Consider the following 14,219-nt stretch of genomic DNA (forward strand, 5'->3'; position numbering starts at 1 on the left):
TCTGTCTCCCCATCTAGATCATAAGCTCACTGCGGGGAGGGGATGCGTCTGTTGCCTTTTTGTATCATCCTCTCCCGAACACTTAGTACTGTGCTCCACACACAGCAAGTGTTTAATAAATGAGATTGACTGACCGACTGACTGTCTCACGACAGTTCCCACAGTCCCCCCGGGGAACGTGCATGCTGAGGCCACCAACTCCACCACGATACGCTTCACCTGGGTCGCCCCCAGCCCCCAGTTCATCAACGGCATCAATCAGGGCTACAAGGTAAGAGCAAGGTGGCAGGGTGGGCAGGGGCGGTGGGCCCTCCGGGCTTCTGCAAGTCCCCCAGATCTGGGAGGAAGCGCTGGGATGCTCAGGAGAGAGCCAATTCCATCGGCTCATCACTGCTCATCGTTGGCTAAAACAAGAGAGAGAGAAGTAGTAGACATTGTAGTAGTAATAATTCTAGACTGTGAGCCCGTTGTGGGCAGGGATTGTCTTTCTTTGTGGCTAAATTGTACTTTCCAGACACTTAGTACAGTGCTCTGCCCTCAGTAAATGCTCAATAAATATGATAGAATGAGTGAATGACTAGTAGTAATAGTAATTGTAGTCATAGTAGTAGTAATAATCATGGTAATGGTAGTAATACACATAGCAATAATAGCAGTTGTGGTTGTAGTAGTAGTAATAATAATAATAATAATAATAATAATAATAATAATAATGGTATTTGTTAAGCTCTTACTATGTGCCAAGAACTGTTCTAAGCACTGGCGTAGATACAAGGTCATCAGGTTGTCCCACCTGGGGCTCACAGTCTTAATCCCCATTTTACAGATGAGGTAGCAGAGGCCCAGAGAAGTGAAGTGACTCGCCCCAAGTCACACAGCAGACAAGTGGTGGAGCTGGGATTAGAGCCCATGACCTCTGACTCCCAAGCCCGGGATCTTTCCACCAAGTCATGCTGCCCATGCTCTATCCACTGCACCATGCTGCGCCTCTTCTGGTGTTTATACTATCAAAAGGATAGTTATGCTTGAAATACTTAAGTTTCTCTCCCTAAGACTTTCCTCAGGGATCCTTTAAAATTCTTGTTAAAGTGATAAGTGAGAAGTGGTGTAAGCAGTGGAGAAATCCATGAAGAAACTGATGTCAGTAGTACCAAAAAAAAAAAAAACCCAATAGTAATAAAAATGGGGGTATTTATAGCAGTAACAGACAGTTGTAGTAATAGTAATAGAACGGTAGTAGTAGATTAGAGGAGTTGTAGTAGTAATAGTAGTAGAGAAGCAGTGTTGCTCAGTGGAAAGAGCCCAGGTTTGGGAGTCAGAGGATGTGGGTTCTAATCCCGGCTCCTCCACTTGTCAGCCGTTTGACTTTGGGCCAGTCACTTAACTTCTCTGGGCCTCAGTTACCTCATCTGTCAAATGATGATAATGATGGTATTTAAGCACTTACTATATGCAAAGCATTATTCTAAGCGCTGGGGGGATTCAAGGTGATCAGGTTGTCCCACGGTGGGGGGCTCACAGTCTTCATCCCCATTTTGCAGATGAAGGAACTGAGGCCAAGAGAAGTTAGGTGAGTTGCCCAAAGTCACACAGCTGACCGGGGCGGAGCCGGGATTTGAACCCATGACCTCTGACTCCAAAGCCCGTGATCTTTCCACTGAGCTGTGAGCCCAACGTGGGACAACCTGATTACCTTGTATCTACCCCAGCACTTAGAACAGTGCTTGGCACATAGTAAGTGCTTAACAAATACCATCACTGTTAATAGTCCCAGTAGTGGTAGTAGTCATAGTAGTAGCAGCAGGGGTAAGAGTCACAGTTCTGGTAATAGTCCTAGTAATAGAAAGAGCCCAGGCTTTGGAGTCAGAGGTCGTGGGTTCAAATCCCGGCTCCGCCACTTGTCAGCTGTGTGACTTTGGGCAAGTCCCTTAACTTCTCCGGGCCTCAGTTCCCTCATCTGTAAAATGGGGATGAAGACTGTGAGCCCTACGTGGGACAACCTGATTACCTTGTATCCACCCCAGCGCTTAGAACAGTGCTTGGCACATTGTAAGCACTTAACAAATACCAACGTTATTATTATTAATAGTGCTAGTAGTTATAGTTGTCACTGTAGTAGTCATAAAAGTAGTAGTAACTGACCCCACGGCTCCTTCTAGTTATCGCATCCCGTCTCCTTCCTAACATTCCTCTCCAAACTCCCTGAGCGAATTTTCTATACCCACTGCTTCCACTTCCTCTCCTCCATTTGTCTCCTCGACCCCTTCCAATCTGACTTCCACTCCTTCACTCCACTGAAACTGCCCTCTCAAAGGTCACCAGTGATCTCCTCCTTACCAAATCCAACGGCCTCTACTCCATCGTAATCCTCCTCAACCTCTCGGCTGCCTTTGACACTGTCGACCACCCCCTTCTGGGAACATTATCCAACCTTGGCTTTCCTGACTCTGTCCTCTCCTGGTTTTCCTCCTGTCTCTCTGGCCTTTCATTCTCAGTCTCTTTTGGGGGCTCCTCCTTTGCCTCCCACCTGCTAACTGTGGGGGTCCCTCAAGGTTCAGTTCTGGGTCCCCTTCTATTCTCCATCTACACCCACCCCCTTGGAGAACTCATTCGTTCCCACAGCTTCATCTCTATGTTAATGATTCCCAAATCTACCTTTCCAGCCCTCAACTTTCTACTTCTTTGCAGTCTCACATTTCCTCTGACTTTAGGACATCTCTACTTGGATGTCCCGCTGAGACCTCCAACTTGACATGTCCAAAACGGAACTCCTCATCTTTCCACCCAAACCCTGTCCCTTGTTGACACCACTACCCTCTCTCTTAGAAACCCCTATCTTTGGCATCTAGACTGTGAGCCCACTGTTGGGTAGGGACCGTCACTATATGTTGCCGACTTGTACTTCCCAACCACTTAGTACAGTGCTCTGCACACAGTAAGCGCTCAATAAATACGATTGAATGAATGAATGAATGAATGTTCCTTGATTCATCTCTTTCATTCAAACCCACATGTTCATTCTGCCACCAAATCCTATTGGTCCTATCTTCACCATCGCTAAAATCCGCCCTTTCCGCTCCATCCTAACTGCTGCTACACTGATCCAAGGACTTATCCTCTTCCACCTTGATTAGCGTACCAACCTCCTCCCTGGCCCTTCTGCCTCCTTTCTCTCCCCACTTCAATCCATATTTCACTCTGCTGTCTGGTTCATTTTCCTAAAATAAAGTTCAGATCACATTTCCCCACTTCTCAAGGATCTCCAGTGATTGCCCATCCACCTCTGCATCAGATAGAAACTCCTTGGCATCAGGCTTAAAGAACTCAATCAGCTACTGTACGTCACTGATTTCCTATCACAGCCTGTGGATTTTGCTGCTGTAATGTTAACCTGCTCTCTGTCCCTCGGTCTCATCTATTCCATCGCCGACCCTTCACCCACATCCTGCCTCTGGTCTGGACTCCCTCCCCCTTCATATCTGACAGACCGCTACTCTCCCCGCCTTCAAAGTCTCATTAAAATCACATCTCTTCAAAGAGGGATTCCCCTATTAAGCTGTCTTTTCACCTACTCCCTCTCCCTTCTTTGTTACCTATGCTCTTAGATCTCTACCCTTTATTCATCCCGCCCTCAGCACTTATATAAGTATCCATAATTTATTTTAATGTTTGTCTCCCCCTCTAAGCTTGTGGTGGGCAAGGAACGTGTCTGCCAACTCATATTTCTCGTACTCTGCCAACGCATACTTCTCCAAGTGCTTAGTTCAGTGCTTTGCACACAGTAAGCGCTCAATAAATACCAATAGTTGATTGATAGTAGTAGTGGCCATAGACGTGGTCATAGCAGTCATAGTAGTATTAGCAGTACGTCCCCAATGCACTTATGTACAGAGCCATAATGTGTTATACATATTAACATCTGTTTCCCACTCGAGGGTAAACTCCTTGTGGGCAGGAAACTTGTCTTCCAATTTTATTGTACTATCCTCTCCCAAGTGCTTAGTACAGAGCTCTGCACCCTGTAGGTGCTCAGGAAATACCACTGATTAATAGTAGTAGTCAGCCAGGCCTAGTAGATAGAGCACGGGACTGGCCGTCAATAGCACCTGGGTTCTAATTCCGGCTCCGCCACTTGTCTGCTGTGGGACCTCGGGCAAGTCACTTCACTTCTCTGGGCCTCAGTTATCTCATCTGTAAATGGGGATTGAGGCTGTGAGCCCCCACATCGGACAGGGACTTTGTTCAACCTTGTATCTACCCCAGCACTTAGAGCAATGCCTGAAACATAGTATGTGCTTACTAAACTATTGTTATTATTATTTGCATCACAGTAGTAATCAGAATAGTTGAGGAGGAGGAGTAACCATTGTATTCAGAAGAGTCGTAGCAGTAGTAAGGGTGGTATTTGTTAAGCGCTTACTATGTGCCAAGCACTGTTCTAAGTGCTGGGTTAGATACAAGGTAATCAGGGTGTCCCATGTGGGGCTCACAGTCATAATCTTAGAGAATCTTAGAGAAGCTCAGTAGAAAGAGCCCGGGCTTTGGAGTCAGAGGTCATGGGTTCGAATCCTGGCTCCGCCACGTCTGCTGTGTGACCTTGGGCAAGTCACTTAACTTCTCTGAGCCTCAGTTACCTCATCTGGAAAATGGGGATTAAGACTGTGAGCCCCACGTGGGACAACTTGATCACCTTGTATCCCCCCAGCACTTAGAACAGTGCTTTGCACATAGTAAGCGCTTAACAAATGCCATTATTATTATTATTATAATCCCCATTTTACAGATGAGGTAACTGAGGCACAGAGAAGGTGAGCTGGGATTAGAACTCAGAACCTCTGACTCCCAAGCCCAGGCTCTTTCCACTAATCCACGCCGCTTCTCCAGCAGTAGTAATAGCAGTAGGGTTCTGAATCACCCTCTAGGTGCTGCAGAGCACTGAACAAACTGCTGGGAAAGAGGAACACGGGTGGGAATTAAACCCAATCACTGTCCCTCAAGAGACTCATGGTCCAAGAATTCAAAGGGGAAGGAGGATTGCAAACAAACACATAAGGAAAGATGATGGAGTCAGAACCCAGTAGTGGTCTTTGAGAAGCAGCGTGGCTCAGTGGCAAGAGCCCCGGCTTGGGAGTCAGAGGTTGTGGGTTCTAATCCCGGCTCCGCCACTTGTCTGCTGTGTGACCTTGGGCAAGTTACTTCACTTCTCTGGGCCTCAGTTCCCTTATCTGTCAAATGGGGATGAAGACTGTGAGCCCCACATGGGACAACCTGATCATCTTGTATCCCCCCCAGCGCTTAGAACAGTGCTTCGCACATAATAAGTGCCTAACAAATGCCATCATCATTATTATTATTACAAGGATGGGGCTAAATAACTAACAGAGTATCATGGCAACGCTGCAGTCTCCTCGTGGCTGAGTCCAACAGTAGGCATAGGAGCATTATGAATGGCAGAATTTACTGAGTGCCCCCTCGGTGCTGGGCACTGTGGCCTTGTAAGCTCATTGTGGGCAGGGAATGTGTCTGTTTATTGTTGTATTGTACTGTCCCAAGCAGTGCTCCACACGCAATAAGCGCTTAATAAATACGATTGAATGAATGAATACTAGGCACTTTGGAAGTGCGGAATAACAAAATGGTATGTTCTCTCCTCTCGAGGAGCTTGCTACCATAAACTGCTGCTTCTACATCAACCCACTTATTGTGGGCAGGGAACGGGTCTGTTATATTGTTATACTGTACTCTCCCAAGTGCTCACTACAGTGCTCCGCACACAGGAAGCACTCAATAAATACAACTGGCTGAAAAAATACAATTGATTGACTGCCCCTGCCTCTTCCCAGGCACACAGAGACACAAGGGAGGGAGATTCCCCAAGCTGGTCACCCCTCTCTGTGCCACACTCCTGCCCAAGGAGTTCTTTTCACTCTAACCTAAGTCTTTCCTGTTGCAACGGCAATATTATGGCCTAGTCGAGGAGCCCAAGGCCCGGGCAGACCGACATAAAAATACGGATAATGAGAGGGGCTGAAAATAAATAAAGCAGACGTGTACCTATGTGAGTGCTAAGGAGATTGTAAATAAGTCCTTAGGTTCTCAAGAGGGCCGAAAGGAATGATAATGGCTCAGGGTTCTGGGAAATGAATCGGGGAAAGCTTGCTGGGAGGCGAGCAATTTTAAAGAGGGGTTTGAATGTGGAGAGAGATGTGATCTGTCGGATGGAGTGGAGATGTTCAAGCCAGAGGGGAGAGCGTGAGTGAAGAGACGAAGGAGGGAGAGGCAGATAGGGAATGGCTTGGGAGAGAGTGGGAGATAATGGTAATAGTGATTATGGTATTTGTTAAGGGCCTACTATGTGCCAGGCACTTTAGTAAGCACTGGGGTGGATACAAGCAAGTCAGGCTGGACACAGTCCATGTCCCACGTGGGGCTCACAGTCTCAGTCCCCTTTGAGTGAGGGCTAACGTCCCGCTGCTTTGAGCCCCAAGGACATCAGGATAGAAGTCACAAAGCAGGGTAGATGGGGGAAGACAAGAATATCCATTCACCCCAAATTACTTCAGCCACCCCCTGCACAAAAGGGTCGGTTCTCACTGTCTGAGAGGTCGTCCTCAAGCCCAAGAGATGGGTACCAGTTTTTCCATTTACTTATTCACTTTTCCGGGTACTTTTGTGGTTGCCTGTCCTGTATTTTGGTTGCCCCCTTGATCCCAAGCCATGTAAACAATCCGTGTCTGTCGGCATCCTCCAATGGACTGTATGCTCCAAGGCAGGGAGCAAGTCTTTGACTTGGATAGCGGGAGAAGCAGCTAATTTAGTGACTAGAGCACAGACCTGGGATTAACAAAGGGCCTGGGTTCTAATCCCCACTCCGCCACATGTCTGTTGGGTGAAATTGGGCCAGTCACTTCACTTCTCTGGGCCTCAGTTCCCTCATCTGTAAAAGGGGGATCAAGACTGTGATGAAGGCTGTTGGACTGGGTCCAACATGATTAACTTGTAACTATCCCAGTGCTTAGAACAGTGCTTGGCCCGTAGTAAATGCTTTACAAGTACCATGCTTCTATGGGCCTAGTCTACTGCTAACGATAATCAAAATCACTGTGGTATTTGTGGTATTTGGTAAGCCTTTACTATGTGCTAAGCGCTACCCCAGCACCACAAGAGCATCAGCTCAGACGGTCTCTGCCCTACATTGGGCTCACAGTCTAAAGGGGAGGGAGAACAGGTATTGAATACCCATTTTGCAGGTGAGGGAACTGAGGTTCAGAGAAGCTTAAGTGTCTTGCTCAAGGTCACCCGGACAAGTGGCAGAGCTGGGATTGGAACCCAGGTCTCCTGAGTTCTAATGCTCAATAATAATAATGATTATGGTACTTGTTAGGTGCTTACTATGCACCAGGCACTGTACTAGAGAAGCAGCGTGGCTCAGTGGAAAGAGCACGGGCTTTGGAGTCAGAGGTCATGGGTTCAAATCCTGGCTCTGCCAATTGTCAGCTGTGTGACTTTGGGCAAGTCACTTAACTTCTCTGGGCCTCAGTTACCTCATCTGTAAAATGGGGATTAAGACTGTGAGCCCCCTGTGGGACAACCTGATCACCTTGTAACCTCCCCAGCACTTAGAACAGTGCTTTTGCACGTAGTAAGCGCTTAATAAATGCCATTATTATTGTTATTATTACTAAGTACTGGGGTAGATACAAGTAAATCAGGTTGGACACAGTCCCTTTCCCATGTGGGGCTCACGGTCTCAATCCCCATTTTACAGATGAGGAAACTGAGGCACAGAGAAGTTAAGTGACTTGCCCAAGGTCACACTGTAGAAAAGTGGTGGAGCCAGCATTAGAACCCATGACCTTCTGGCTCCCATGATGATGATGATGATGATGATGATACAATACCTTGCCAGGAGCTAATATGAGCTGGGGGCCTTATCCCCCCTTTCAGCCAGGGTGGGGAGACCACGGTGCCTCAGTGTACCTAGCTGTACAATGGGATAGCAAGTCAGCCAGGCAAGACATCCATGGAGCATCACTTCCCATCCCTAAGAACTTTCCCATCCATAAATGCACACACAACCGGGCCGGCATCTTGGGCTTTAAGCTGGAAGCCGCAAGAAACAAGTCAGTGTTGCTCCTACTTACAATCCCATCACCTTAAACATTTTGCATTTGTTTCTGGATCTGGTTGGCTGGAGAAATCAGAAAATGCATTTATAAGGCCCATTTTCCTCTGCTTTCTGTTTGAAAGAGTAGTTATTCTAATTGGACCAAGTCAAAGAAAATAATATTTACTCAGATTTAACACGTACGCAAGGAGCTAAGCTGTAGCCCCTCTCTAATTAATTCTAAATTGTAATTAATTTAAATGTTCATTAATTAAAGTGAATTAAAACATTAAACTTGTTTTTTAATCTACTCAGAAGAAGTTCAGGAATGTAATTGCCCCAGAACGCGAGCACCAGAAGAAGGAGGATATTTAACATACTTATTAAATGCCACTTAGTATTTCTGATTAGTATTTTTAGAGTCTAATTAGAATCTAATTAACTCGCTATAGGCTATCTCGCACAATGCCAATTAAATACCAAAGCATCCTCTATAAACATAGGACCATAAATGGGAGTCCATTAAGTATTGTTTCAAGGGTAAGTTAATCAGGAATCACTGCCTTGCTATTGTTTCATCCCTACAAATATCCATGCCTATTAAAATTCAAGGGTTGATGTTTCCCATTACGGTCACTGATATTTAACCAACAGCGAATGGAAGCGGAGCGATCTCATCAGCGTCTGACATTGTTGATGATGGATAAGACTTGGGAGGGGCAGAAGCAGATGGGAAGGAGACAAGGGAGCGGGACATTAGTTCAACAGAGGGATTTGGGATTGACCAGGGCGGGGACGTTGTTGGGAAGAGGGGTACCGCCGAAACTACAACCGGGATTCCCCCTCTTAAAGTGGCATCTGCGGACAGCTGGCACATCCCGGAAGGAACCCAGGATCTAGCTCCCACCCAAACGGGTATTAATAATTACTGTACTTTCTTAATAAGCAAGTACACTTGCTTAATAAGTGTACTTGCTGTACACTTACTGTGTGCCAAGCACTGCTCTGAGCGTGGGGTAGATGTCAGTTCATCAGGTTGGATACGGTCCCTGTCCCACATGGGGCTCACAGTCTTAATCCCCATTTTAAGAGGAGGAAACTGAGGCCCAGAGAATTCATTCAATCGTATTTATTGAGCGCTTACTGTGTGCAGGGAAGAGGGTGGATGGGTAGTGGGAAGGGAGCTGATTGTGCCCTAAAGCCAGTGGCCAGGAGTCTCTGCTTGATGTGGAGAGGAGCGGGCAACCTTGCCAATGACGTGCCAAGCGATAGGTCTCTTCTTTCTGTGAGTTTACGGGTCTGGGACTTGATCTCAGGGGGCTGGCTGAGGGCAGAGGCTGCTGACCAAATTCGTTTTAATACAAACCGGGACGACGGAGGCGGAGATGGGAGGAGGGACAGTGTGAGGTCAAAGGTCCCCATGACCTAGGATGTTCACACTACAAGTCCAGAAGATTGTGGGGAAGATTCTGGTCACAATTATCAATGCTTAGAACAGTGCTTGGCACATAGTAAGTGCTTAAATACCATCATCATCATCATCAATTACTCACCCCCCTTTCAAAGCCTCATTGATGGCACATCTCCTCCAGGAAGGCTTCTCTGACTAAGCTCCCCCTTTCCTCTTCTCTCACCCGCTTCTGCGTTGCACTGGCTTGCTCCCTTTGTTCTCCCCCCCCCCCCCCATCCCCCATCCCCACTACACTTACATATATATCTGTAATTTATTTATTTATATTAATGTCTGTCTCCCCCTTTTTAGACTGTAAGCTCACTGTGGACCAGAAATGTGTCTGTTTATTGTTGTATTGTACTCTCCCAAACGCTTAGTCCAGTGCTCTGCACACAGCAAGGGCTCAGTAAATATGATTGAATGAAAAATACTGAGAGTGTCCCAGCCCAGATGTGGAAGTACGGGACACTAGAAGTGAGCAAAGTTGATACTTTGTCAGCAGACCCATTTAGCTGAAACAGGCCCCATTCCACAAGCTCTGTACATTTTCCTGGGAGACGACGGAGCCTGGAGGAAAGAGCACCGGGGAATTGGGACACCCAGGTTCTAATCCCGACTCTGCCACTTAGTACCTTGTGACCTTGAGCAAATCACTTCTCTGTCCCTCAGAAAAATGGGGAATCAATACCAGTTCTCCCTCCTACTTAGCCCTATATGGGATTTGATGATCCTGTATCTACCCTAGTGCTTACTACAGTGCTTGGCACATTGTAAGAGCTTAACAAATGTCTCTTATTGTTATCTTAATTATTATTATCATAATAATATGTGCCTGGCAAATAGTAAACTCTTAACAAATACCAGAATAATAATAATTAGCATTATTATTAAGGGGTTGAAAAACTTGCCCTCCCTTCCTCTTGAGCTATGGTCCCTTGTAGGACATGGACTCTGGCCAACCTGCTTTCCTGATATCTCCCCAAGCCCATAGCAAAGATCTCGAACCCTAGTACTTTAGTACTATAGTACTTTGGTACTATAGTAAATAGTTTTTAAATATCGTCACTACTAACAGTCACCGACCACAGATTCAGAGTTCTTCAAGTGCCAGTGTCACTGCAGCGACCCCCTAGTTGGGCATACTGAGAAGCAGCATGGCCTAGTGGATAGAGCACGGGCCTGAGAGTCCGAGGGACCTGGGTTCTAATCCCTGCTCCGCCACTTGTCCGCCATGTGACCTTAGGCAAGTCACTTTATTTCTCTGGGCTTCAGTTGCCTCATCATTAAAATGGGGATAAGAGTGTGAGCCCCATGTAAGACAGGGACCGTGTCCAACCTGATGACCTTGTCTCTACCCCGGTGCTTAGAACAGTGCTGGGCACATAGTAAGTGCTTAACAAATACCCTCATTATAATCTAGTTGGGCCCAGCCCCAGCGTTTAGGGCAGTGCCTCGGCCCATTGGGGATGCTTAATAAAACTCATCATATTTAGAATGGTCCGGGACTGCCCCGGCAACCTCAAGATGCATGGTCACCATGGCGGGAGGAAGAGAGAGACACTGACAAGCACCCTTTGTTTCCCCAGCTGATTGCCTGGGAGCCAGAGCAGGAAGAGGAGGTTACCATGGTGACAGTGAGGCCCAACTTCCAGGATAGCATCCACGTGGGTTTCATCTCAGGCCTGAAGAAGTTCACGGAGTACTTCACGTCGGTGCTGTGCTTCACCACTCCCGGGGACGGACCTCAAAGCTCCAGGCATTTGGTCCGCACCCACGAAGATGGTATGTCTCCCCACCCTCGCCTTGCCGAGATTTCAGGGCCCACTGGGGTGGTGGAGGTGGGCCGGAGGGGCTCTGCAGCCTCGTTGCTGGGGCGATCCTCCGCTCCAGTGAGGATCTGTCACTGCCGAGAGAGCTGGGAGCCGCTCTCGTTGGCTCTAACTTTCCTCGGGGGATTTGGGGGTTTTCGGGGGGTAGTGCCTGGCCCCGTGGGACACCTCAGCTTCAGTGATATCCTGGACACCTCCCTGAAGGTCAGCTGGCAAGAGCCCGTGGAGAAGAACGGGATCCTCACAGGTAAGTGCTGAGCTTCTTCGAGGTTCAGAAGTCACAATAATAATAATAATAATAATAAAAATGAAGGTATTTGTTAAGCACTTACTATGCGCCAGGAACTTTATTAAGCACTGGGGTAGGTAGAACTTAATCAGGTCGGACACAGTCCCTGACCCACATGAGGCTCACACTCTTCATCCTCATTTTCAAATGAGGGAACTGAGGCATAGAGAAGTTAAACGACTTGTCCAGGGTCACACAGCAGACAAGTGGCGGAGCCGGGATCTAACTCCCAAGCCCGTGCTCTTTCCAGTAGGCCAGGCGGCTTGAGCACTCACGGTGTATACTGCACTGTACTAGGCGTTGGGAAGAGGATGATACAGTAAAGTTGGTAGACATAATAATCATTATAATAATAATAGCATTTATTAAGCGCTTATTATGTGCAAAGCACTGTCTAAGCACTGGGGAGGTTACAAGGTGATCAGGTTGTCCCACGGGGGGCTCACAGTCTTAATCCCCATTTTACAGATGAGGTAACTGGGGCACAGAGAAGTTAAATGACTTGCCCAAAGTCATTTAACAGCTGACAAGCGGCAGAGCCGGGATTAGAACCCATGACTTCTGACCCCAAAGCCCGGGGTCTTTCCATTGAGCCACGCTGCTAGACATGATCCCTGCCCTCAAGGAGTGGAGGAAACAGGCACTGAAATGAATTGCAGGGAGGGGGAAGCAGTGGAGGATGGAGATGCCTGCTTAAGGACTTGGGGGATGGGGCAGGGTGAGCCCCAAATGCTTAGGGGGTGAAGGACGCAGGTGCCTTGATACTGCAGCAGCTGGGATGGCAGGGAAGCAGCACAGCCTAGTGGGTAGAGCCCGGGCCTGTGAATCAGAAGGACCTGGGTTCTAATCTCTGCTCCACCACTTATCCGCTGGGTGATCTTGGGCAAGTCACTTTACTTCTCTGGGCCTCAGTTTCCTCATATGTAAAATGGGGATTAAGACTGCAAGCCCAGTCTCTGCTCCACCACTTATCTGCTTGGTGATCTTGGGCAAGACACTTTACTTCTCTGGGCCTCAGTTTCCTCATCTATAAAATGTGGATTAGGACTGCGAGCCCAGTGTGGAACAGGGACTGTGTCCGACCCGATTACCTTGTATCCAGTACAGTGCCTGGCACATAGTAAGCGCTTAACAAATACCACAATCATCATCATCAGGAGAGCTGAGTCAGGAAGGCACCCCTGATCCATAGAATCCCAATATCGTGCCCCTCGCCCACCGTGGAGTCCACCAGCGCCGTGAGCTACCCCCTTCTCGTACCCCTATGGGTAGGAGGCCAGTCAGGGCTCTTCCATTGGTCACTCTCTGTCAGGGCCATTTTCCCCTCAGCCCAGCCCGGCCCAAGGTGCCCGGGTGGATGAGCACCGCATCCGGGGATGGGGAGGTCAAGGAGCCCGGCCAGCCTCTGGCACCATCCAGGCTGGGGTGAGAGGCAGAATGGGAGTTCCCAGGCAGTGGCGGACACGCTCTCACGCTCCCCGCAGGATACCGCATCTCCTGGGAGGAATACAACCGCACCAACACGCGGGTGACGCACTACCTGCCCAACGTCACGCTGGACTATCGGGTCACCGGCCTCACCGCCCTCACCACCTACACCATCGAAGTGGCATCTATGACCTCCAAGGGGCAGGGACAGGTGTCCTCCTCCACCATCTCCTCCGGGGTGCCCCCAGGTGAGGACCCCCGCCTCTCGCGACTGGTGGCCCCCAGAACCCTAGGGGAAGCAGCAGGGGAAGAGTAAGACCCAGCTCTGCCCCATAATAATAATGATGACAGTTGTTAAAAGCACTTACTATGTGCAAAGCACTGTACTAAGCACTGGGGGGAGGGATACAAGGTGATCAGGTTGTCCCACGTGGGGCTCACAGTCTTAATCCCCATTTTACGATGAGGTAACTGAGGCTCAGATAATTTAAGTGACTTGCCCAGGGTCACACAGCAGACATGTGGCGGAGCCGGGATTCGAACCCATGACCTCTGACTCCAAAGCCCAGGCTTTTTCCACTGTGCCATGCTGCTTCTCTACCCCATCCTAGATCTGGACCCCCATAGAGGCAGCTCAGAGGGACGTAGAGGGAGACGTAAGGGTCAGAGGGCTTCTGCAGTCAGCGAAAGTGGGGAGGATCAATCTGGGAAGCCTTCCTGGAGGGGGAGGTGATTTGCTGATGCAGACTGACAGCATTGGACCAAGGAGAGGAGTCAGATTACCTGCCGTCCACTCTTGAGGTCTACTTCTGTGATCAGTCGGTGGTATTTATTGAGCGCTTATGCAGAGCAGTGGACTAAGCTCTTGGAGGGGTTGAGTATCCTTCAGACCCTGAAGTTGATTGATAGACACAATCCCTGACCACAAGGTTCAGTCAATCAATCAATGGTATTTATTAAGCACTTGATGTGTGCAGTGCCCTGTACTGAGCACTTGGGAGAGCGCAAGACAACAGGGTTGGTAGATACATACATTCCCTGTCTACAACAAGCTTACAGTCTAGAAGGATCTTACAGTCTAGTGGGGAAGACCGACATTAACAAAAAATTGCA

The 14,219-nt window shown here is 48.3% G+C and overlaps 1 protein-coding gene across 1 annotated transcript in view; it reads left to right on the forward strand.

The window, feature by feature from the left end:
* Window positions 1–14,219, forward strand: part of SDK2 (sidekick cell adhesion molecule 2) — a 188,550-nt gene that overhangs the window by 119,987 nt on the left and 54,344 nt on the right. Inside the window, exons 18-21 of the mRNA XM_038757461.1 lie at window positions 156–271; window positions 11,147–11,342; window positions 11,538–11,636; window positions 13,163–13,354. Of these exons, the coding sequence (XP_038613389.1) occupies window positions 156–271; window positions 11,147–11,342; window positions 11,538–11,636; window positions 13,163–13,354 (603 nt within the window). The remainder of the gene's footprint in view (window positions 1–155; window positions 272–11,146; window positions 11,343–11,537; window positions 11,637–13,162; window positions 13,355–14,219) is intronic.

The sequence above is a fragment of the Tachyglossus aculeatus genome, chromosome 15, assembly GCF_015852505.1.
Source record: "Tachyglossus aculeatus isolate mTacAcu1 chromosome 15, mTacAcu1.pri, whole genome shotgun sequence".
In the NCBI taxonomy this organism is placed as follows: domain Eukaryota; kingdom Metazoa; phylum Chordata; class Mammalia; order Monotremata; family Tachyglossidae; genus Tachyglossus; species Tachyglossus aculeatus.